Below are 23,722 nucleotides of genomic sequence, written 5' to 3'. Positions count from 1 at the left end.
GTAAAGTCTTACAAAAAAAGGCTGAAGTTGCAAATTGCAGCTTCTTTCGACTAGGTGATCTGATTGAGATGTATAAGTCCTTGAATGGATTGAGCAGGCTCAATGCCAATGGGATTCTTGCGCAGATTACAAACCTAAGGGGGGCATAGATTCAGACTGATGAAAGACAGTTGTAGAATAGATGTGCAAAATTTGCCTGTAGTCAGCAGGTAGTTGATTTAGGAACAAACGGATCAGGGAAATGGGAAGGTTTTTTTTTTGGCTGATGCTGTATAAGCTTGCTCTCTTGCATCATATGCCTCTACTAATGCTAATGCTGATCCTGCACCAGACCAGTCATAACCCTCAACAAGAAGGAAATGGTTACCTATCTGATCAATATAGCTGTGCCCAATACAGAAATCCGATGAGAAAAAGATCAGGAAGTACACAACCCCAATACAGGAAGTCAAAGAAATGCGGCATATGGAACAATTAATGACCACCCCAATCACCATGTCCACAACTGGCAGGTGTCTGATTGCCTCTATAAGGACCTAGCAGTAATATGCCTCTTAGAGAAACATGGAACTCTAGAAAGCCGCAATCCTAATTACCTGTAGTACAGTCAGCGAGTTCCTTAACCAACAATAATAATACCTAGAGTGACCGGGCATTTGGAATGAGTGGATCAGTGAAATGGGAGTGTTTTTTTTTTTTTTTTTGCTGATGCTGTATAAGCTTGCTTTCTTGTATCATGTGCCTATGCTAATGCTAACAACCAGCCACCCCATGCACTTGGTATCAGTACCTGTCATGGGGTGGAAAAAATCCTATAAGGAGAAAAAGTCATAATAATAATACTGTCATTAATGAAATTTATGATGAATTTTAAATTATTTTGAATTTATTAATGAAATTTAAAATAATAGTACCAATAGTAACAGTGCATGACCAATCACCCCAAGCCGTTGGTACCAGTACTTGTCATGGGGTGGAAAAAATCCTGTAAGAAAGAAAAAGTTATACAGTGAAACTTCTCCTAACGGACACCTCTCGTTAACGGACATCTCTCTACAACGGACATTTTCAAATTCCCCAACTCACCTCCATTGGTTTTAACGTGTTTGCAGCTTCTGTCTAGCGGACATTCTCTGTAACGGACGCGGACAGGCAATCTGCACTGTTTCGTTTAGATTAGCACTTAATTTGATCTCCCCATAACGGACAGCGGGCGAGCTTACGGCCCTTTTTCTAGGAACTTTTCTTCCACGTATTGCCTCAATCGTGTGTTTATTTTCTATTTCCGATTCTCTGAATTTTATCAAGGTTTACGTCGCGGTTCTAAACCCTTTTTCAAGAATTTTAAGTCACGTGTAAAACTTCTGATGAATTCGGTGTGTGCAGGGGGGGGAAATATGGTCAGCCTTTCGTCTTTTCAGTTTCAATTTTGTTCAGTGTCGTGTGAAGTGCACAATGTCTTCTCGTAAACATTTAACTTTAAAAGATAAAGTCGAACTCATTAATGCGTATGATCGGCAAAAAAATAGTGTTCACACTCTCGCTGCAAAATTCAAAATCGGGAAGACGCAGGTAAGCGACATCCTAAAGAAAAAAAATGAACTGCTCAAACAATTTTGGCAACACGGAAATGATCAGGTTCAAAAATCATTCCCGAAAACTGTTGGACTTCAAATTGACAATGATACGTATGAGTGGTATTGTCGCGAACGTGCTAAAAAAATTCTCATTAATGGGCCTATTATTAGGGAAAAGGCTTTGGAGGTTGCGAAATCTATGGGAGTAAATGAGTTCAAAGCTTATGTGGGATGGCTAGACAAGTTCAAAACTCGGCATAAAATTTCTTGGAAAACCGTAATTGTTGAAGGTGGATCTGTTGATACTGGGGTTGTAACAGAGTGGACCGTTAAATTGGAAGATTTATGTCATGATTTTGAAGCTAAGGATATTTACAACTGTGACGAAACAGGGTTGTTTTTTAAAGCTCTTCCTGAAAAAACAATGAGTCTAAAAAACGAAAAGTGCCAGGGCGGAAAAATTTCTAAGGAACGCTTGACTGTACTCATCATCATCATCAGCCATTTTCAATCCACTGCAGGATGAAGGCCTCTCCAGCAACTTTCCAGTTCCTTCTGTTTTGAGCACTGGCCATCCATTTACTACCCACAAACTCATGAATTTCATCTATCCATCTCCGCCTTTGTCTTCCAGGTTTTCTTCTAGCTCCTCTTGGGTACCATTCTGTTATTTTCTTAGTCCATCTGTCATCATGTCTTCGAGCTATGTGTCCTGCACAAGACCATTTTAGTTCTTTAGTTTTGATAAGAATGTCCTTTACTTGACTGTACTATTGTGTACAAATATGCTGGGAGACTTTGAACAACCTCTTGTTATAGGAAAACCACAAAATCTTCGTTGTTTCAAGGGCATAAAGTTGAATCTTTTGAATGTTGACTGGAAGTCTAATAAAAAAGCGTGGATGACACGAGATATCATGAGCGAATGGATAAGTCACTTTAACCAAAACATGATTCGTCAAAACAGAAAAATTATTCTTTTCATGGATATTAAGTCTAAAGCAGTGTATCCAGTAGCCAGTGCAATGTTGAGTCAGTTTGACATAAGCTGGGAAATTAAAAATGAGAGTAGAAGTGTGTTATAGGCCTATTGACTGTGATGAGTATAACAAGCAACTATACAGAGAAATAGAGTAGGGCAGTAAATTGGAATATCTTATAATGGGGATTTTAATTTTCCAGATATTTGACTTGAAGTTGTGGGTTGATGGTCACTCACAGACTAGAAGAGTTTTGTGTATTTATTGGATAACTATTTTTTACAGCAGTGCATTTAAGAGAATCAGCAAGAGGAAGCAATACTCTTGATCTAATTATCAGCAGTGGTTCTTGATGCATTAAGAACCTTCATGTAAAAAGTAACCTCTTGGTAGCAATGATCACAGTGTATTGCTGTGGGATTTATTTAAAGATGTAACTACCTTAAGGGTAAAGGGAAGGGTTTTGCTTTAGTAAAGGAGACTACAGTGGTCTCAGATGGTTTTTAAATGCTATACAGTGGGACCAACTAATGATGTTACCAACAACGAATTCTAAATGAGAATCATGCAGGGAAATAATCATAGAAGCTGCCAGTCATTTCATACCAACTAAGACATACTGTTCCAGGCTTATACCTAAATGGATATCAGATGAACTGTAGAGACTTTTTTTTTTTTTTTTTTGTTTTTTTGATTTGGTAGTTGTTGGCGCATCGGCTTCTGTGGCCATATTGCACCTCCCAAGGTTTTTGCAGTACTTTGATCCAAGCCCGAGGCGCGAATCGAACCCGCGACCTTTGGGTTGCCGGGCAGGTACTTTACCCACTCGGCTAGCCCGGTTGGCCTGAAGAGACTTGCAGCAGAAAAGAAATATGCAAGGAATGAATATAAATTATCAGTTGATAGAGAAGCCTATAGTAGGTATAAACTAGTTTGTAATCAAGTCACAAAGCAGGGTGGGCAAGCAAAGCAAGTTACAAGAAATCTTTGGCAAAGAATGCCAAGAAAAGCTGCAAAGACTTTTTTACATTACTTACTTACATTAGAAGGAAGGGGTTGAATCATATTGGTCCAATTGATGTTGATGGTTTATCTGTTGATGATCCTGCTCAGGTTACTGACCAACTGAATAGGTATTTTGCATCTACATTCACACATGAGGAGTTCTTTAGGGAGGAGAATGCCTGAAGTTCATCTAAATCTAACAGGGAGCCAAATGATTTTGTGATAACTAAGAGGAAAGTGGAGAGAAATTGTTGAAGCATAACAACATAAAAATGATTGGATGGAATCTATCCAATTATATGAAGATAGGCAGCAAAGGAGCTAAGAAAATCCTTAGTCATAATTATGAGACCGTCTTTGGTTTCAGGAGAGGTCTATATGGACTGGAGATGTGCAAATGTAACCCTAATTCAAAAATGGGGATCAAAAGGTAGCATGAGTAATTACAGACCCGTTAGCATAACTTCTATTCTAGGGAAAATAATGGAGCCTCTGTCTGGTTAAAGAAGTCACACAGGACCATCTAAATGGAAATGAATTATACTGCACTCTTAGCATATATTTGTTAGGAGACAATCTTGTTGATACTACGATGCAGTAACAAAGGAACTGGATGCAAAATATAAATTTTGATATCGTAGTTGGATTTCAGGAAAGCTTTTGATACTGTTGCACATAAATGACTGCTGTACCAATTGGAGAACTGTGGTATTAAGGGCAAGTTACCACTCTGGATAAAGGGATAGCTGATTGAGAGGAGACAGAGAGTAGTTACTAATGGTTGTTGCTCTTTATGCAATGTTTGGCCCATTGTTGTTTTCTGTATTTATTAATGATATTGATGAAGTGTATTAGATTTAATGTCTAACTTTGCAGATGATACAAAGGTTGGCAGGGTCATTAATGACAGTAATCAGGGTAAGCTACTGCAAGAAGATCTAGAAAAGTTAGGCATATGGGTTAAGAAATGAAGGTTGAAGTTTATTATTGACAAATGCAAGGTACTGCATATGGGTATCAGCAATTTCAGATTAATACACTTAACTCTGTGGTATTATGCTCAGGGTAGTAAAAAATGAAAAAGAGCTGAGAATAATTTGCAGTCAGATATGAATTTCTCTAAGCAGTGTAGACAGGCTGCCAGGACAGCTCACGGGGTTTTGACAGTGATATACAGGAACTTTGCTAATAGGGATAAGGAGATGATTATCCCATTGTACAAGCCAGTGGTTAAGTCACATATTGAGTATTGCATACAGATCTGGAGGCTTCAATTTAGGAAGGAGGTTGATCTGCTGGAATGGGTTCTGACAAGGGCAATGAGATTGGGGAAGGAAACAAAATGGTGGTCTTACTAAGCTAGGCTTCAGATCTGCAAATTTCCACCTCTGGAAACTAGGCACCTGCAGGGTGAACTGGTTGAGGTGTTTAAGGCTTTGGATGGATTGAGCAAGCTCAGTGCTGATGGCATTCTTCCTCTTGCTGAGACTGTACACATGATGAGACAAATTCAAATTGAGGAAGGATGGTTGAAAGATATATGTGTGGAGTTTGCCTTCAGCCAGTGGGTGTTTGATTGTTGGAACAAACTCTTTTGTTTTGGAAGTGGACAGTTTGAATAAATTCATTGAAGAACCGGGTAAATTATTGAGGAGATGGACAGGTGATGTAGCATTTTTTATTTTTTTGGTTGATGCTTTATAAGCTTGCTTTCTTGCATCATATGCCACTGCCATTACTACTGCTACTAATAATAAAAAGTTAATATGGCTAGCGTTCTGTCAGTCTACGTATATAAGTTAGCTAGCAGTAATAATCCATTCCACTTAATATGTTTGCTGCTGCTTATATCTGGAGGGTCCTCTATTTATGCCTTGAGGTGCTTTTCTTGGGCTGCTTCTCCAAGGCATTGGAACAAGTAAGTAATGCTTTTTAGTAATTGGATTTCATCTGTAAACAATCATCGCTCCAAGTAATGCTGGCATCTGCTGTTTGAAGCGTTTTTAACATCAACAGATGCATTTGAATGAGATCTGGAACCTGCATGACTTGAATAAAATTCTGTTTCAGTATCACATGACATATTATAAAGAGCTTATTCAATGTCATCAACTTCGGCATACTGTCCATCCCTGTTAATTTTTAGTCCTGTTGTGGATCCATTACAACTTTAGGGTAAAATTTAAAAAAAAACACTTTTTACACAAAAGTTTATAAATAGACACACTAAGGATAATGTTTTGTTTGGGTTTTTCACAAACTAAATTAAAATTCAGCAAGCATAATCTTCAAAAGTTTTTCTTTTCTTTTTGTTAAAAATAGTAAATTATATAAAATAACTTCAACATAAGAAAAGAAAAAAGTACTAAACTAGATAAAATAATTTCAACATAAGCAAAGAAAAATACTGAACTGAATAAAATGATTTCAACATAAGCAAAGACAAATACTAAACTAGATAAAATAACCTCGATATAAGCAAAAAACATGAAACTGGCAATCTAAGTATACATCTTTTAAGTGCCCTTTGGACAGTTTGATTGATATTAAATAAAATTGCAGCTGCAATCAGTGTGCCGATATTGCACAGTTGTTCCTTTCATGCCTTTTAGTTTACTTTGCTCATTTATTTACTGCAATTGAATGGATATATATTTTCTTTAAGGCGCAAAAATTGCAGTTTGATTTGATGCTAGTTTGCATTCCAGTAATGAACATGTTGATGCTGTATGCACAATAAGCCTAAACTTAGAGAAATTACAATACTTGCTCAATGTGTAAACTTTTTCATATCTTTAACATTCTAATGATTAACTTGAAGTTAATCACTAGAATGGAAACCACTCATCAAATTAGTTTTACAGATTAAAAAAGAGTTGACACTAGGAAAGTGTTACAGTATCAGCAGTTATGCATCTTTGTTGTTGTGCCATCCAGAGAGTTTTATTGGAATTGTTAAAATAGTTATTTTTCAAAAATTACAATTATCATACATTAAAGCCAGGCTTCTGTTTTTAGTTAAAAATGATAACTGTTGTAGGACACCGATGTACAGGACTAATAAATAGGATATATACAGATGTTTGGTTATGATATACCGATATATATGTATTGTTGAAATAATTTTCATATTTCATTGTTGATAGATTGTTGCAATTTTTGCATTTGTTTGTTTTTTTTCTGTTATTATTAAATTTCTTATGAATATGAATTTAATTTTTAGTCTGTTACCAGAGATCCCCAAGATGAAATTAGTGGTATGGTTTGCAGATCTACTATTGTACCACCCCAACAAGGTCATGTAGGATCTGCCCTTGCTACACAGTCTGTAAGGTCAGTTAAAGAAACTGTTTATGAATTTCAGAAATATATAGTAGAATTTTTAAGTTGAAAATTATATGAACAATATAACATTGTAAACTCCTTTATGTTTGCATTATTAAATACAATTTCTCCATCCCTTTTGAGATAAAGGTACTCAAGACTAATCTGACCTCAGTATTCTTATAAATTACAAATTTAAGGAGTACTGGCTGTTTTAGGTGACTTATACTATGCAGTTGCTAGAGCAGTTAAATGCAAAAGGATTGTTTTGAAATAAATTCACAGTGACAATATAAGAAAAAAGATATGCATTTATCAAATCTAGTTATCAATACATATGAAGAAGACTTACCATTCCATTCAATCTCTGTCTCTCTATCTCATCTGCTCACTATAATTTGTATATAGCTCCCTCTACTTTAGCTTCTTTGCTTAACCACCTAAGTTTATTTTCTTTATTAGCAGTGCTATACAAACTAACAACACAAAGGGGGTACAAAAGGTGACATGAGTAATTACAGACCTGTTAGTTTAACTTCTATTCTGGGGAAAATTATGGAGTCACTGGTTAAAGAAGCATTGCAGGATCATCTTGACAAGACTGCAGTTATAATTCAGACACAGCATGGGTTTGAACTATAACTTTGGACATGGGTTTGTTTGACCAGTTTGACTGGATACTGCAAACTGATCACAGAGGAATTGGATGCAAAAAAATAATTTTGATATCATATACTTGGATTTCAGGAAAGCATTTGATACTGTTGTACATGGAAGACTGCTGTGCAAATTGGAGCAGTATGGCATTAAGGGCAAGTTGCTGTTATGGATAAGGAGATGGTTGAGTGGGAGAAGACAGAGAGTGGTAATCAATGACATTGCTCTTCATGGACTAATGTTATTAGTGGAGTCCCCCAGGGTTTAGTATTGGCCCATTGTCATCTACATTTATCAGTGGTATTGACACATTCAAGCTTAATGTCCAAGTTTGCAAACAATACAAAGGTTGGCAGGGTTGTTAATGACAGTGTGCTACTGCAGCAGGATCTAGAAAAGTTGGGCAGATGGTCTGATAGGTGGAAACTTAAGTTTAACATTGACAAATGCAAAGTACTACATATGGGAAGCCATAACCCTAGAGTATCCTACCAACTGTGTCATACTACATTCAGAATAATGGAGAATGAAAAAGACCTGGGGGTAGTTGTGCAGTCAGATATGAAGTTTTCTGAGCAGTGTAGATAGGCTGCCAGAGCAACTCATGAGGTTTTGTCAATGATATACAGGAATTTTGCTAGCATGGATAAGGAGGTTGTTATCCCCTTGTATAAGGCAGTGGTCTGGGGACCTCATTTTAAGAAAGATGTAGAGCTACTGGAACAAGTACAGAGAAGGGCAATGAGATTGGTGAGGGGGAACAAAGGGTTGTGCTTACCAAGAATGACTTAAGTTCTGCAAATTGCAATGTCTGGAGACTAGGCACCTATGAGGTGATCTAATTGATGTGTATAAGGCCCTGAGTGGTTTGAGCAGGCTCAATGCTGTTGGGATTCTTCCTCTTGCTCAGATCAGGTGCCTCCGTAGCCAGGTGGGAAGGAGCAGTAGTGCATAGCACATGCTTCTTGATTAGACTGGGGTTCGAGCCTGTCACCACCAAATATGGAGAATGCGGAAAGGTCAGGAATGACCACCGCTTATTCACGGAGCAATATGGCCTTAGTTGCTAATGTTCCTACAAACCAAACAATAAACCTCTTGCTCAGATCAGATTTTCCACTTTAAGGGACATAAACTCAAGTTGAGGAAAGACAGTTGTAGAATAAATGCACAGAAATTTGCCTTTAGCCAGTAGGAGGTTGATTGCTGGAACAAACTCCCATCGGTTGTTGTGGAAGTTGATATCTTAAATAAATTCAAGGAAGAACTGGACAAACTTTTAGAGTGAATTGTGGATGAAATGGGGAGGTAATTTAATTTTTTAATTTTATATTTTATTTTTGGCTGATGCTGTATAAGCTTGATTTCTTGCATCATATGTCGCTACTAATGCAAATGCTATCTTCCAGCAGCTTATTCGAAAACCTGAATTATTTTACTTGGGCATGTGTTTTGTTCCTCAAATATCCTAACTATCTTAAAACATGCTTTTAGCTTTTTTTTTTTTTTTCTCTAGAATTCTTCCACCTTAATTTTCTAATTTCTTTGTTTGCTTAGCTATTTCACTTACTTCACCTAAACAACCTGTACTAGATGTGAGCCAGAAGTTTCTGGACCAGAAGCACCACAGGCAGTCTTGTTTTGTGATTGTGTTTAGTACTGCCTATAGTTATGTCTGGATCTTATAAAATGTTGTCAAATCTCCATCCATATGGATCAGACATGAAAGGATGGAAAAAGTACATCAAGTTTAAGGACACAAAAGGTGATATAGTTGTACACGTTGGCACTAATGATAGTAAGAGTAGGAGACCAGCGGAATTACTTAACAAGTACAGGTCACTGATGGAAAAAAGCCGTGAATTAGGGTTGAATTTGAAAGTGTCTGCAATTCTGCCCAGACACGATAGGAGGGAGTATATGATGAGAGCCCTGTCGATCAATTCAGCCCTGGAAAGATTGTGCAAGGCTCAAGGGGTAGAATTTTTTTCAGCCTGGTCTGTACTTGTTAACAGGAGAGACTGCTTCTACAGGGATGGGATACACTTAAATAGAAAGGGTGCAAGAATGTTTGCTGCTGCTATCGAGGCAGTGTTAGGTGGGTCGGAAAACTGCAAGATTGGGGGGATACAAGGACTAATAGATTAACAGTAGCCACTGGCATAGGAGAAACTGATTCTTGCACTGCTTCTATTGGAATGAGCAGCAGCCTGGAAAATAAGATGCAGGATATCTCAGAGACTGCTGGGAATCATTGGGTACAAATAAACACATGGGTTGTGTTAGGGTGGCTAAGAGGAAGAGCAGATGCATGTATACTTGCATGTACACAAATGCTAGGAGTTTGGTAAATAAATTTGATGAATTTGAGGTATTGCTCAAAACATCAAAGGCAGACATTGTTGGGATTTCAGAGATGTGGTGTCACACAGATATAAGGAATGCAGAACTGGAATTTGGGGAGTACAGTGTCTACAGAAAGGACAGGAAAGGTATGCTAGTAGTTAAGAAACACATAAAATCCAAGGAAGTGAAGCCAGTCGACATCGCTGGACAGTGCAGTGTCGAGTCAGTTTGGTGTGACATAAGCATTGGGAGATCAAAATTGAGAGTAGGAGTGTGCTATAGGCCTAACGACTCTGATGAGTATAATAAGAAACTATACAGAGAAATAGAGTGGGCCAGTAAATCAGAGAGTCTTATAATGGGGGATTTTAATTTCCCAGATATTGACTGGAATTTGGGGGCTGGTCACTCACACACTAGCAAGGCTTTTGTGGATTTATTGGATGATTGTTTTCTACATCAGCATGTTCGGGAGGCAACTAGAGGGAGTCATACTCTTGATTTGATTATCAGCAGTGATTCTTCATGCATTAAGAATCTGCAGATAAATGAACCACTAGATGGCAGTGATCATAGTATTCTGAAGTGGGATTTACTCAAAGAGGTAACTACCATTAGGGGTAAAGGGAAGGGGTATTGCTTTCGTAAAGGTGACTACGATGGACTGAGACAGTATTTAAATTCTATACAGTGGGATCAACTGATGATGTTACCAACAGCAAATTCAAAATGGGAAGCATTCAAAGAACTTATCTTGGAAGCTACTAGGCTTTACATACCAACTAAGAAATATTGTTCAAGGTTTAGGCCTAAATGGATGTCAGATGAACTAATGAGGCATATGGCAGAGAAGAAAAATGCATGGGATACATACAAATTAACACGTGACACAGAAGCCTATGATAGATACAAGTTGATCTCTAACCACGTTACAAAGGAGGTTAGGCAGGCGAAGGCAGATTACGAGAAATCCTTGGCAAGGGATGCAAAGAAAAACAGCAAAGAGTTCTTTACTTATGTAAACTCTAGAAGGAAGGGGATGAATCAGATTGGTCCACTTGATATCGAATGGTCAACTGTTGATGATCCTGCTCAGGTAGCTAACAAACTAAATGAATATTTTGCATCAACATTCACACATGAGGAGTTATTCAGCGAGGGGAATGCCAGAGGTGTATTCAACTCTGGCAGTAAGCTAGAGAATCTTGTAATAACTGAGAGTAAAGTGGAGGAGAAATTGTTGAAGATAAACACAGGAAAGGCATCTGGGGTAGATGGGATCTATCCAGTTATATTAAAGGAGGCAGCAAAGGAAGTAAGCAAACCCTTAGCCATAATTATGAGAGCTTCCTTGGACTCAGGGGAGGTACCCATGGACTGGAGATGTGCAAATGTGACCCCAATTCACAAAGGAGGATCAAAGGCTGACACAAGTAATTATAGAACTGCGAGTTTAACTTCTGTTTCCGGAAAATTAATGAAGGCACTGGTTAAAGAAGCACTGCAGGATCATCTAGACAAGACTTCAGTTATAGCTCGGACACAGCATGGTTTTGTTAAGGGGAAGTCTTGCCTGACCAATTTGATTGGATACTATGATGCAGTCACAAAAGAACTGGATGCAGGGAATAACTTTGATATTATATACTTGGATCTTAGAAAGGCTTTTGATACTGTTGCACATGGAAGACTGCTGCACAAATTGGAGCAGTGTGGCATTTGAAGCAAATTGCTGCTATGGATAAAGGGGTGGTTGAGGAGGAGAAGACAGAGAGTGGTAATCAATGGACACTGCTCATTGTGGACTAATGTTATTAGTGGAGTCCCTCAGGGTTCAGTATTGGGTCCTTTATTGTTTTCTGTATTTATAAATGATATTGATGATGGTATATCAAGCTTAATGTCTAAGTTTGCAGACGATACGAAGGTTGGCAGGGTTGTCAAGGACATTACTGACACTATGTTGCTGCAACAGGATCTGGAAAAGTTGAGCAGATGGGCTGAGAGGTGGCAAATGAAGTTTAACATTGACAAATGTAAAGTACTACATATGGGAAACAGCAACCCCAGAGCAACGAATCAACTCTGTGGTACTACACTGACAGTGGTAGAGAATGAAAGGGACCTCGGGGTGGTTGTGCAGGCAGATATGAAGTTCTCTGAGCAGTGCAGACGGGCTGCAAGAGTAGCTCATGGTGTATTGTACATGATATATAGGAATTTTTCTAGCAGGGATAAGGAGGTGATTATTCCCTTGTTTAAGGCAATGGTCAGGCCACACCTAGAGTACTGTATACAGGCCTGGAGGCCTCATTTCAAGAAGGATGTAGAGCTGCTGGAACGAGTACAGAGAAGGGCAACAAGATTAGTGAATGGAACAACGGGGTGCTCTTACGAAGAAAGGCTTAAGTTTTGCGAATTACAGTGTCTGGAAACTAGGCACCAGCGAGGTGATCTGATAGAGGTGTACAAAGCCTTGAATGGTTTGAGCATGCTCAATGCTGATGGGATTCGTCCTCTTGCTCAGAATAATCACCTGAGAGGGCATAAATTCAAATTGAAGAAAGACAGATGTAGGATAGATGTGCGGAAATTTGCCTTTAGCCAGCGGGTGGTTGGTACGTGGAACAGATTTCCATCCCTTGTCATGGAAGTTGATAGCCTAAATAAGTTTAAGGCTCAGCTGGACAGGTATTTCGAATGAACAGAGGGGTGAAGTGGAAGTGGTTATTTTTTATTTATTTATTTTACTTTATTTTTTTTGGCTAATGCTGCATAAGCTTGCTTTCTTGCATCAAATGCCTCTACTAATGCTAATGCTAAAGTCATTCACAAAGAATGACAGGGTACCATTAATGATGTGGCTAGGATATTAGGCTATAAAACATGCTGGCACATTTTAGCAGATTTGAACATGCATAGGACACAGCTTTGTGCAGAACGTTTTGATTAAGCAGAACTTAGCTGTAGTTCCTGCCCTCCATAACTTCTCAATGACCAGCTTCCTCCTCCCCCCATACAGACACAACTTCTTGTTCCTAAGATGAAATTTAAGCTCAAAGGATGGAAATTTATTGATATTTATGTGTTCCAGAAATAATTATAGACAGTACTAAGTCACACAATATACACAGTCACAAAGAAAAGCTCTGTGGGGCTTTTGGCAGTGTCAGAAATGCTGAACTGTGTGTTAACTCAGAGGAGTACTATTTTGAAGGAGATAGCACTGACCTGTGACTGAGGAAGATCTATGTTTTGTTATTGAACCAATCTGGGAACTTCTGACTTGCATCTAGTAAGGCTGTTTAGATGAAATATGGGAGATAGTGAAGGCAAACAAGGAAATTGTGAAAATGATGTGAAAGAATTCTGTGGGAAAACCATCTAACCATCTAACTTCTAACCATCTTAAAAAAAAGTTTTAAGATGGTTAGAATATTCAAGGATTGAAATACATGTCCAAGTAGTAATTCATGGTTTGGAAATATCATCAAATCTCTTAAAATCTGACTTGACGATGGATAGTTGATTGTTTTGAGTCTTCAACTGATGTTTGACCACTTTTCAACCTGAAAAACCATTTGAATGTCTGTGTCCTTCCTATGGCATCATTACTGAAAGCTATTTTTTACCATTTTTTGAGCCTGATACATTTTGCCGAGTTTGAAACAAAACTCGATTTAAATATTTGAGATTATTATTATATTTAATACCACTCTTATACCATGTGAAATTAATAATATAGTTTATTAAGCTATTTGCCTAAACCACTATACATTTAGGCAGTGGTTTCAACCTTTTTTAATTATTATTACTTATTGTTATTTGGTTTTTTTTTTTTAGGAGCATTAGCACCTAAGGCTATATTGCTCCAGGAATATGTGGTGGTCATTCCCTGACCTTTCCACATCCTCCGTATTTAGTGGTGACGGGCTCGAACCCCGGTCTAATCAAGAAGTGTGTGTGCTATGCACTGCTGCTCCTTCCCACCTGGCTACGGAGGTGCCTCTCCTTTTTTAATAATGGCGCCCCTAAGTAATTTATTTTATTTTCCAGCAACCCTACTCAATTTTCTGCCTGTTAGATCCGATTCTGTGTGTGTGTGTGTGTGTGTGTATTATTTATATATATATATACAGGCATACCTCGATTAACGAATAGGATGCGTTCCACGAAATTACTTCGTTAAGCGAAACTTCGTTTTCAGAGGTAAAAATACTATGGCCAGAATAGGGATACGTTCCTACGTAAAGAAAATGAAAAGCTTTTTTTCGAACAAAGAAAAGTTTTATTAAATAAACAGTCAACTTACATACAAAGTGAAATCACATTTTAAAATATGAGGTTAAAGTTGATTGTTTATGCTTTTTTCCTCTTTCATTTAACAATTGCCTATACGGAGTTATTGCATTTAACACTGATCGCTTAACTATAACACTTCTTCCTAAGTCAGGATCATTTTCACTAAAAAAATTTAAAACGTTTTCAATATCATTTAAGCACCTTTTTAAATCTTTGGTTGTTAACACTTTTTCGGCAGGTACTTCTTTAACTTCGCCTTCACTATCTTTGTCTTCGTTGCTAACAAAGCTTTCTAAATCTTCCACTGAAAAACCATCATCTTCTGCATTCAATAAATTTCTAACATCCTCTTCATCGACATTTTCGAAACCTATTTGATTGAGCCATCTGGATAACTTCATTTCTAATTCTTGGATGTTATTTTCTTCTTCTAGTACAACTTCTGGCCATATTTTGCGCCAAACTCCATTTAAGCATTTCTTAGTGACTTCTTTCCAAGAACTATCAATGCTTTCTATTGCGTTTTTAATGGTGTAGTTTTTCCAAAAAGTTTTAACTGTCATTTCCTCTTTATCCTCTAGTTCAGTTAAATTGCTTAAAGTTCAACGCAGATAATAAGCTTTAAATGATGCTATTACTCCCTGATCCAATGGTTGAATCAGGGAAGTTGTGTTTGCTGGAAGAAACACAACTTTGACAGGAATGCATGTGTCCAACGTGTTAAGATCAGTAGGATGTCCCGGAGCATTGTCTAACAACAAAAGAGCTTTTTCTTCAAATTTGTTTTTTTGACAATACCGTTTTACTCCAGGACAAAAGTGGTTAAAAAACCAATCAGTAAATAACTCCTTGGTAACCCACGCTTTTCTATTTGTTTTCCATATTACAGGTAAATTCATTTTTATGTTACCTTTTAACGCCCTCGGATTTTCTGAATGGTAAACTAATAACAATTTTAATTTATAATCGCCAGAGGCATTTGATCCAAAGAGTAACGTTAAACGGTCTTTGGCTGCTTTGAACCCAGCAGCTGATTTTTCTTCAATAGAAATGAAGCGTTTTGTTGGTAGCCGTTTCCAGAACAAACCGCTTTCGTCAACATTGAACACCAAATTTGGTGGAAAATTTTCACGTTTAATTATTTCCTTTAGTTTTTCTGGAAACTTATTTGCAGCTTCAACATCTGCACTTGCAGCTTCTCCTGTTAATTTTACACTATGAATCCTGGCCCGTTTTTTAAATTTCTCGAACCAACCACGAGAAGCCCCAAAGGTTTCCGTAATTTCTTCAGTTTGTTTAGATTTCAGGTGATTAAACAAAAATGGAATATTTTTTTATGTTAAATGGGGCTTGAAATTGCGGACTTCGTTATATCGAGGCTTCGTTATCAGAGGTAACGTTAACCGAGGTATGCCTGTATAATATTAAAAATTATGTATGTTATATGATATTTATTACAATAATATAATTATAAAAATTACATTTCATAATACAAATTATGTATATACAGTATATAATAATTTTATTTTTTATATAGAGGTACTTAGTAAACATCAATTATAGCTCACCACAAAATTAAAAAGATACTGTACACCTTTTTATAATGAAATAAATATATAAATTAAAAAATAATAATAAGTTTAAGTAACTTAAACCCAAATTACTTGGCACACCTGGAATGTTGTTGCGGCACCCTGGTTGAAAACCACTGAATTAAGGTAACATTTCATTTATCTTACCAATGCCCCCATCATCAGACTGTGTTGTTGGGAAAAAAAATAGAAAGGGGTTACAAATTTGAATACAGTTATCAATATTACAATTAAAATTGCCATTATTACCGTTACAATTACCAATAATGGCAATAATTGGTAATAATGGCAATTGTAATCATAATATTGAAAATTGTAATATTGATAATTGTATTCAAATTTGTAACTGCTTTCCATTTTTGCTCCCCTCGACGTGGGCACCTGTACGTGGTGAGGGGACCTCCCAGTGACGCTGCTGGACTTCCAGACTAGCATCACTGGGATCCAACGCCCACAGCCCAGGTTCCAGGCTTACATCAATGGAATCCGGCGTGTTTGCCATGCGCTGCGACCCGTGGAAATTCGGAAAGGGGGATCCTGGTGATTGAGGGGCCCAGCTTCAGTACACCACTTTGGCCCCTGCTTCGACAAGACGGGTGGTCCTGGAAGGCCCGGCTAGGATCAATCGGCTAGTAGGCTCGCCTGCGAGGGTCAACCGTGTCAATGCCATGCCCCTACCCTCATGGTCCGAGGGACAGGATTCAGGCTGGCTGCGGTGCGGGTATAGTGTCTGGGTAGCCCTGGCGTTCCACTCCCGAGCGCATTTATTGCATGCCGGGTAGTGGGCGTCCCTTGGGCTCCATGGTGGGTGGGGAGCCCGGGCACTGAACCAAATAAAATTTATATGAATCCTGATAAACCTATTTCTTCAGGGGCCCCAACCCGGTCCCTATCTGAAACCATACACAACGAATCAGATAGCATTATTGCTAAAAAGAGGCAGCGAACCGAATCAGGGCCTGTCCCAAGGTTTTTAATTATGCATTCTACCAATGAGACACCGATTGGTAAAATGTCGCCCTTTTTTATTCAAAAAGGGTTAGATGGGTTAGCAGGTTCACCCAAATCAGTTAAGAGGCTTCGTTCTGGAGACTTTTTAATTGAAACTAAAAATGACAGACAATCAGAACATCTCCTCCGAGTAACATCAATCGGTGGAATACCCATAACAGTGACACCACACAGAACACTCAATTCATCGAGAGGTGTCATTTCGGAGTGGGACCTTCTCGACGTAACCGAGGAGGAAATCTGCTCTGAATTAAAACCCCAGGGAGTTATTGCCGTCAAGAGAATTACTGCGCGAAGGGATGGAAAAATTGTTAAAACCAGGAGCGTTATCCTGACTTTTAACTCTCCTAAACCTCCTGACGAGATTAAAGCTGGATACATCAATTGTTCAGTGCGTCCATACGTTCCGAACCCTTTACGGTGTTTTAAATGCCAGAAGTATGGACATTCTCAAATGGCCTGCCGTGGAGTCCTTGCAGGCGCTTGATGCGGTTCAAAGGACCACGAAACAACAGCATGTTCAGCCGCAAAACCCACCTGTATTAACTGTGAAGGCGAACACCTGGCCTATTCACGAGCATGCCAGAGATGGAAAGAAGAAAAAGAAATTCAAAGGCTGAAGTCAGAGCTAAATATATCATACCAGGAGGCAAGGAAATCGGTCAAACCCCTGAATATCAACAAACCTACCTACGCCCAGAAGGTAGCAGGGAGATGTTCTGTCGGAACTCAGACGGACATGACCATTCCTCCAAAGGAGTCTTTCACTCCCATTGTGCGTTATCTCTTAAGTTCTCAAAAACCTGCACAGAAGGACCAATCAGCTGCCACTCCTATATCGGTACCTCCTAATACTCCACAAGTAACAAAGGTAACTATGAAAGAAAAGAAAAGAATAAAAAAGGGGAAGTCCCCCCTAGTACCCAAGAAAAGATGGATGTCGAGCAGAAGGAGGTACCCGAAGATTCAGTCTTGGAACTCTTTGCGGAGGAAGAAATGGACACGGGACAGCGTCCATTCTTCCCCAAAAAAGATAAACCCAAGACTGATAAAAGTAAGCCCTCAGCACCTCGGAAGCCGCCTGATGGACCCACCAAGCCAAAATAATGGCTAAATTCCTACAATGGAATTGTCGTGGATTCCGGCGAAATATTGATGACATCAAGGCTCTCCTGCAAAAGCACGAGCCAGTTTGCTTTTGCTTGCAGGAGACATATCTTAAGGCAAATGATGATCCCACCATGCACAACATCACAATCTTTCGAAAGGATAGAATTGCGGATGGCTCTGCTCATGGGGGAGTGGCTATCCTTGTGGGTAACCAGACCCCAGTGCAGCCCTTGCTAATTACAACTAGTATAGAAGCTGTTACAATTCGCCTTACGGTGGGATTTTTATTAACGGTCTGCTCTATCTATTTGCCACCTGGGACTGACATCTCCCAGGAAGACCTTGATGATCTTCTAACGCAGTTGCCTCCCCCTTTCTTACTTCTCGGGGATTTTAATGGACATAACACCCTGTGGGGTAGTGCTAACATCAATGGAAGGGGACGAGTCATAGAGCATATGCTAAATGACAATGACTTTTCCCTTCTAAATACTGGAACAAATACCTTCTTCCACATGCCTACCCGTACTTTTTCTGCCATTGATCTCTCTATCTGCTCCCCTTCTCTACTCCCTTCACTCACTTGGGAAGTGGAGAGAGAATCCATATGGAAGTGATTACTTCCCTGTGATAACCTCGTTACAAAGTGGGGGACCATGTCTTCCCTTCAGGTTACCACGGTGGAAGATTGATCAGGCTGACTGGACTGCCTTCCAACATCAGGCAAATTTTGATCTTAGCACAGTCAGTGAAGAGCCTATCAATGATGCAGTTACGTACATCACAGAAATTATTGTCCAAGCAGCTGCGAATGCTGTTCCAAAAACATCTGGCCGGTTTCCACCATTTCCCAAACCTTGGTGGAATTCACAATGCACAGCAGCAAAAAAGGCTCAAAACAAAGCGTGGGGGATATTCCACCGATATCCTACCACGACCAACCTTATAGCCTTCAGACGTGCACGAGCCAAAGCACGATATATCCGCCGTCAGAGTCAAAAGGAATCGTGGATCCGTTTTGCATCATCTATTAACCAGTCTACCAACTCTAAGGTAGTCTGGGATAAAATCTGGAAAATGAAAGGAAAATATACATCCCACCCTTCTTCAATCCTAGATTATAATGGATGCGCTATTGCAGATCCAACTGCAATAGCCAATGCTCTTGGGGAAACATTCTCTAACATCTCTGCAACATCTTCGTATTCCCCAGAGTTCCTGGTTCTGAAACAGAAAATCGAAAAACAGGCACTTAATTTTAAGTCCCAGGTCCTCTATCCCTATAACGGGGCATTCATTATAGAGGAACTGAAAAGAGCCCTCACTCTTTCCAAAGCAAGTGCTGTTGGACCAGATGGCATCCATTATGAAATGATTAAACATCTTTCACCAATATCTATGGATTGTCTGTATAACAGAATCTTTATTGAAGGGCAGTTTCCGGACTCCTGGCAAAAGGCAATCGTTCTTGCCTTTCCTAAGCCAGGAAAGGATCCAAAAGTCACCACCAATTATCGTCCTATTGCTCTGACTAGCTGTCTGTGCAAAATCTTGGAGAGAATGGTTAATTCTCTTTTAATATGGTATCTAGAATCAAATGACCTTCTCTCCAACATCCAGTGCGGCTTCCAAAGGAACCGGTCCACTTTGGACCATCTTATTAGATTGGAAGCATCCATCCGGGATGCTTTCCTAAAACGCGAACACTTGGTGTCGGTGTTCTTTGACATGGAGAAAGCATATGACACAACTTGGAAATTTGGCATCTTAAAAGATCTGCATAGCCTTGGTCTTAGGGGACAACTCCCAATTTTTATTAAAAACTTTTTAGCCAATCGATCTTTCCAAGTTCGCGTGGGATCCTCACTCTCTCCTTCCTTCAGCCAAGAGGAGGGAGTACCACAAGGATCAGTATTAAGTGTCACACTTTTCGCCATCAAAATAAATTCAATCACAGAACAACTTCCTCCAGCTGTAAACAGTGCCCTCTATGTTGATGACTTTAGCATTTTTTGTCAGTCGTGCAACATGAGGGTTATTGAAAGACAACTGCAGAAAGCCATTGATAATCTGAATTCCTGGGCACTTGCAAATGGCTTCAGGTTCTCACCGGAGAAAACCGTTTGCGTACACTTTTGTCGTAAGCATAATCTTCATCCTGAACCCGAATTAAGGCTCGGACAATATGCTATTCCAGTAGCAGCGAACATAAAATTCTTGGGACTCATATTCGATAAAAAACTGACCTTTTTGGATCATATCCGTCAATTCCTCACAAAGTGCACATGTGGGCTTAATATTCTCCGCTCGCTCTCCTCTACATCTTGGGGAGCAGACCGATGTATCCTTCTTCGGCTTTACCGTGCACTTGTGCGATCCAAACTAGATTATGGGTCCCAGGTATATTCCTCAGCCAGAGACAGTGTCCTGTGATGGCTGGACCCCGTCCATCATCAGGCCCTACGTATTGCTACTGGAGCATATCACACATCTCCTGTCCAGAGCTTATACGTCGAAGCAAACAAACCACCGTTATTGCTTCGACGTAAGCAGTTGTCTTTAAAGTATGCTTTAAAACTGAAATCCCTGCCAGACCATCCTACGTGGCCATTCGTTTTTGACAGACTGGGAATAAACTATATCGTATAAAACCTGTAATTGAACCATGGCAGTCTAGTCTGCGCAGGAATCGTAAGGAGGAAGTTGTTCTTGCCCGGACCCACATAGGACATAGTCATTTGACTCATTCTTTTTTGCTGAGGGCTGATGACCCTCCTATGTGTGTGCCCTGTGGCACAATTTTATCAATTAGACACATTTTAATTGAATGTCCGGATTTTAGCAATATCCGTTTTACCGCTTTTAACCATCTGACTGAGCCATATACACTCAGTCAGATTTTATCTGACAATGACAATGTGTGTGCTGTTTTTAGCTTTTTAAAATCAATAAATATTTTTACTCGTATATAAAATTTACATTTTTCTTTTATATATTTGTTATACCTTTTGACATAGTGACCTAACTAATTAGGTCACTGAAAGTTTAAAATTTTTTATAAATGACCTGGTCTTGGCACATTATAGCCTTAGTAGCTAATGCGCCAATAAAACCAAAACCCAAACCCATTTTTGCTCCCCCAACAGCATTTTGTCACTTGTTTGGAGAGATCCAAACTCAAGTTCTGTCATGGACTGGAGGAATTTCTAAAGGCCTCTTTCAGTTAGGACTGTAGTTAACCAGTCTCAGTAGGGTCCTCCCAATGTCATTCCAGGTTTTTCAGTCTACACAACATGCAAATTGGGCTGTGAACACACACTTTTTTTACAGACTTAATAACTGCAGTTCAATATGGTCTTCACTGATGCATGCCCTTAAAACCCAACAACTAGCCAACTTGCCTTTATTTCTTCAAATAACTGCAAGATTGTATATATATACTGGCTTCCAGTTTTTCAGCCATTGTAATTACATTTAACCTGATATACACTGTTCTCTGAAGTGTATTGGGACACTAAAGGAAAACATTTAAAAAGAACAAATTTTTTATATCAAGTATGATCGCTGTGGACTTCAGTAACACTTCATGGTAACCCATTCTGTGAAGAGTTTTTCTAATTGTAGTTGGTCCTACCCATATCCTATTTCTTCCAAATGTCTAGTCAGCCGATTAATGTTGCCATGTGATTTCTTCTCACTATCCATTTCAGCTTTGACATGCTCTGGGAATCATTAATGGTGGTCTACCTGGCTTAAGATGAATGGTCATGTTACCACCTATCTTCATTTGGGATATAATATTTTCAACGGTTGATTTTATGTGTCACACCCTTTCTGCCATGCGGTAAATGATTTACAAATCATTCATTATGCGACAACCGTATATTATATCTGATGTGAAGGAATTGGCTTCTTTTCTCATCCCATTCTGTTCCATCTACCTGTTACAAAATATTGAGTGTTCATGCCTTTTATATCCTAATTCTAACTGGTACTATCATCAACCTATCATGTTAACTTTAGAATTAACCATTACTTCACAGGGTTGGGGTGTTTTAGAAAAGTCTCATTAGACTTATGGAGCATGTTCTACTGATCAGAGGGCTGAATAAAGTTCATATGGACATAGGTATAGAAATACTTCCTTTCTATAGTCTGTTTGTTTCATAGAGTGAAGATAATTATGCCTGTCAGTAAGCTAAGATGATAGGTAAATTTCAATAATTTGCATATCTGATTTTTTAAATTTTTGTATAATTGTCAAGCAGATTACCCACTGCACAGATATATTATAATATCATCTAGTGCAGTAAGCTACCAAACTGTTATAAGATATGTTTATTCATCAATGGTATCAGGCTAGAAATAGGGTTCAGTTTTAGACAAAATTAAAAAATAAAATGAAATACTCAAAGAGGTTTAAAGTGCATTACTGTGCATTAGGTATGATCATGGAGTATGTACTCTTCCCTCTGAAGACTGACACCAAGATAAGATCTCAGCATTAAGCTTGGTCTTGTGTTCAACTTAGAGATGAATACCATTATTGAAAGTTCAGCCTAAAGTTGCTGATAACTTTTTAAACTACTTAGCATTGCCCAATAGACCAATTCACTATGCATTTAAAATTCTGCAATGGGTAATATCTACTAGCAAAGTTATGCTGACCTTGTGAACATTTGTAATAGTAGTAGTAGTGGAAAATGATGCAAGAAAGCAAGTTTATACAGCATAAGCAAAGGGAAAAAAAAAAAAATCCAATTTCATCTGTCTACCCACTCTAATTTATCTAGTTCTTCCTTGAATTTATATTCCATTTACACACATCAACAATACCAGATGGGAGTTTGTTCCAATAATCAACCACCCTTTGACTGTAGACAAATTTCCTCACACCCAACCAGCAACAATCCTTCCTAAGTTTGAGTTTATTCCCATTCATGTGTATAGTCTAAGCAAGAGCAAGGATTTCCATCAGCTTGCTTATTCAATTCATTCAAGGCTTAAACACCTCTTTCAGATCTTTCAGGTGCCTTTGCTCCAGATGCTGTAATTTGCAAATTTGCTTTGCTCCAGATGCTGCAATTTGCAAATTTGGTTTGCTCCAGATGCTGGAATCTGTTCAAGGCTTAAACATCTCTTTCAGATCTTTCAGGTGCCTTTGCTCCAGATGCTGCAATTTGCAAAGCTGAAGCCCTTCCTGGTAAGAGCACCCTTTTTGCTCCCTTCACCAATCTTGTTGCTCTTCAGTGTACATGTTCCAACAGATCTACATCCTTCCTTAAATGAGGCTTCCCCTGTATGCAGTAATTGAGATGCATCTTAACCATTACCTTATATGTAGCCGAGTGGTCACTAGCGTGAGTGCAGTAGCATGTGGTCTTTGAGTGGACTGGGATTCGAGCCCATGACTGCTAAATACAATTAATGTTTGTATTGATGATTTATTGTAAACTCCATTGACCTGGTCCTCGTGCCAGAGTATAAACAAGAACATTATCCTTGCTGGCACACCCTATGAATTTCTGAGTAGTGCTGGTGCACTACTTAGAAATTCATATCTGACTGAACTTTAGCATTAGCATTAGCATTAGTAGAGGCATTTGATGCAAGAAAGCAAGCTTATGCAGCATCAGCCAAAAAAAAAACAAAAAAAACCCCCACTTCCACTTCACCCCTCTGTTCGTTCAAAATACTTGTCCAGCTGAGCCTTAAACTTATTTAGGCTATCAACCTCCACGACAAGGGATGGAAGTCTGTTCCACCAACCAAACACCCGCTGGCTAAAGGCAAATTTCCGCACGTCTATCCTACATCT

The 23,722-nt window shown here is 38.9% G+C and overlaps 1 protein-coding gene across 1 annotated transcript in view; it reads left to right on the top strand.

Moving 5' to 3' along the window:
* Positions 1-23,722, top strand: part of LOC150086804 (endosome/lysosome-associated apoptosis and autophagy regulator family member 2-like) — a 329,438-nt gene that overhangs the window by 233,880 nt on the left and 71,836 nt on the right. Inside the window, exon 15 of the mRNA XM_090372273.1 lies at positions 6,786-6,895. Coding sequence (XP_090228399.1) covers positions 6,786-6,895 — 110 coding nt within the window. The remainder of the gene's footprint in view (positions 1-6,785; positions 6,896-23,722) is intronic.

Source organism: Mastigoproctus giganteus, chromosome 4, assembly GCF_048544385.1.
Source record: "Mastigoproctus giganteus isolate SK-2022 chromosome 4, ASM4854438v1, whole genome shotgun sequence".
Classification (NCBI taxonomy): domain Eukaryota; kingdom Metazoa; phylum Arthropoda; class Arachnida; order Uropygi; family Thelyphonidae; genus Mastigoproctus; species Mastigoproctus giganteus.
Note: the sequence above shows the minus strand (reverse complement) of the source record. Positions and strands in the feature narration are given on the sequence as shown.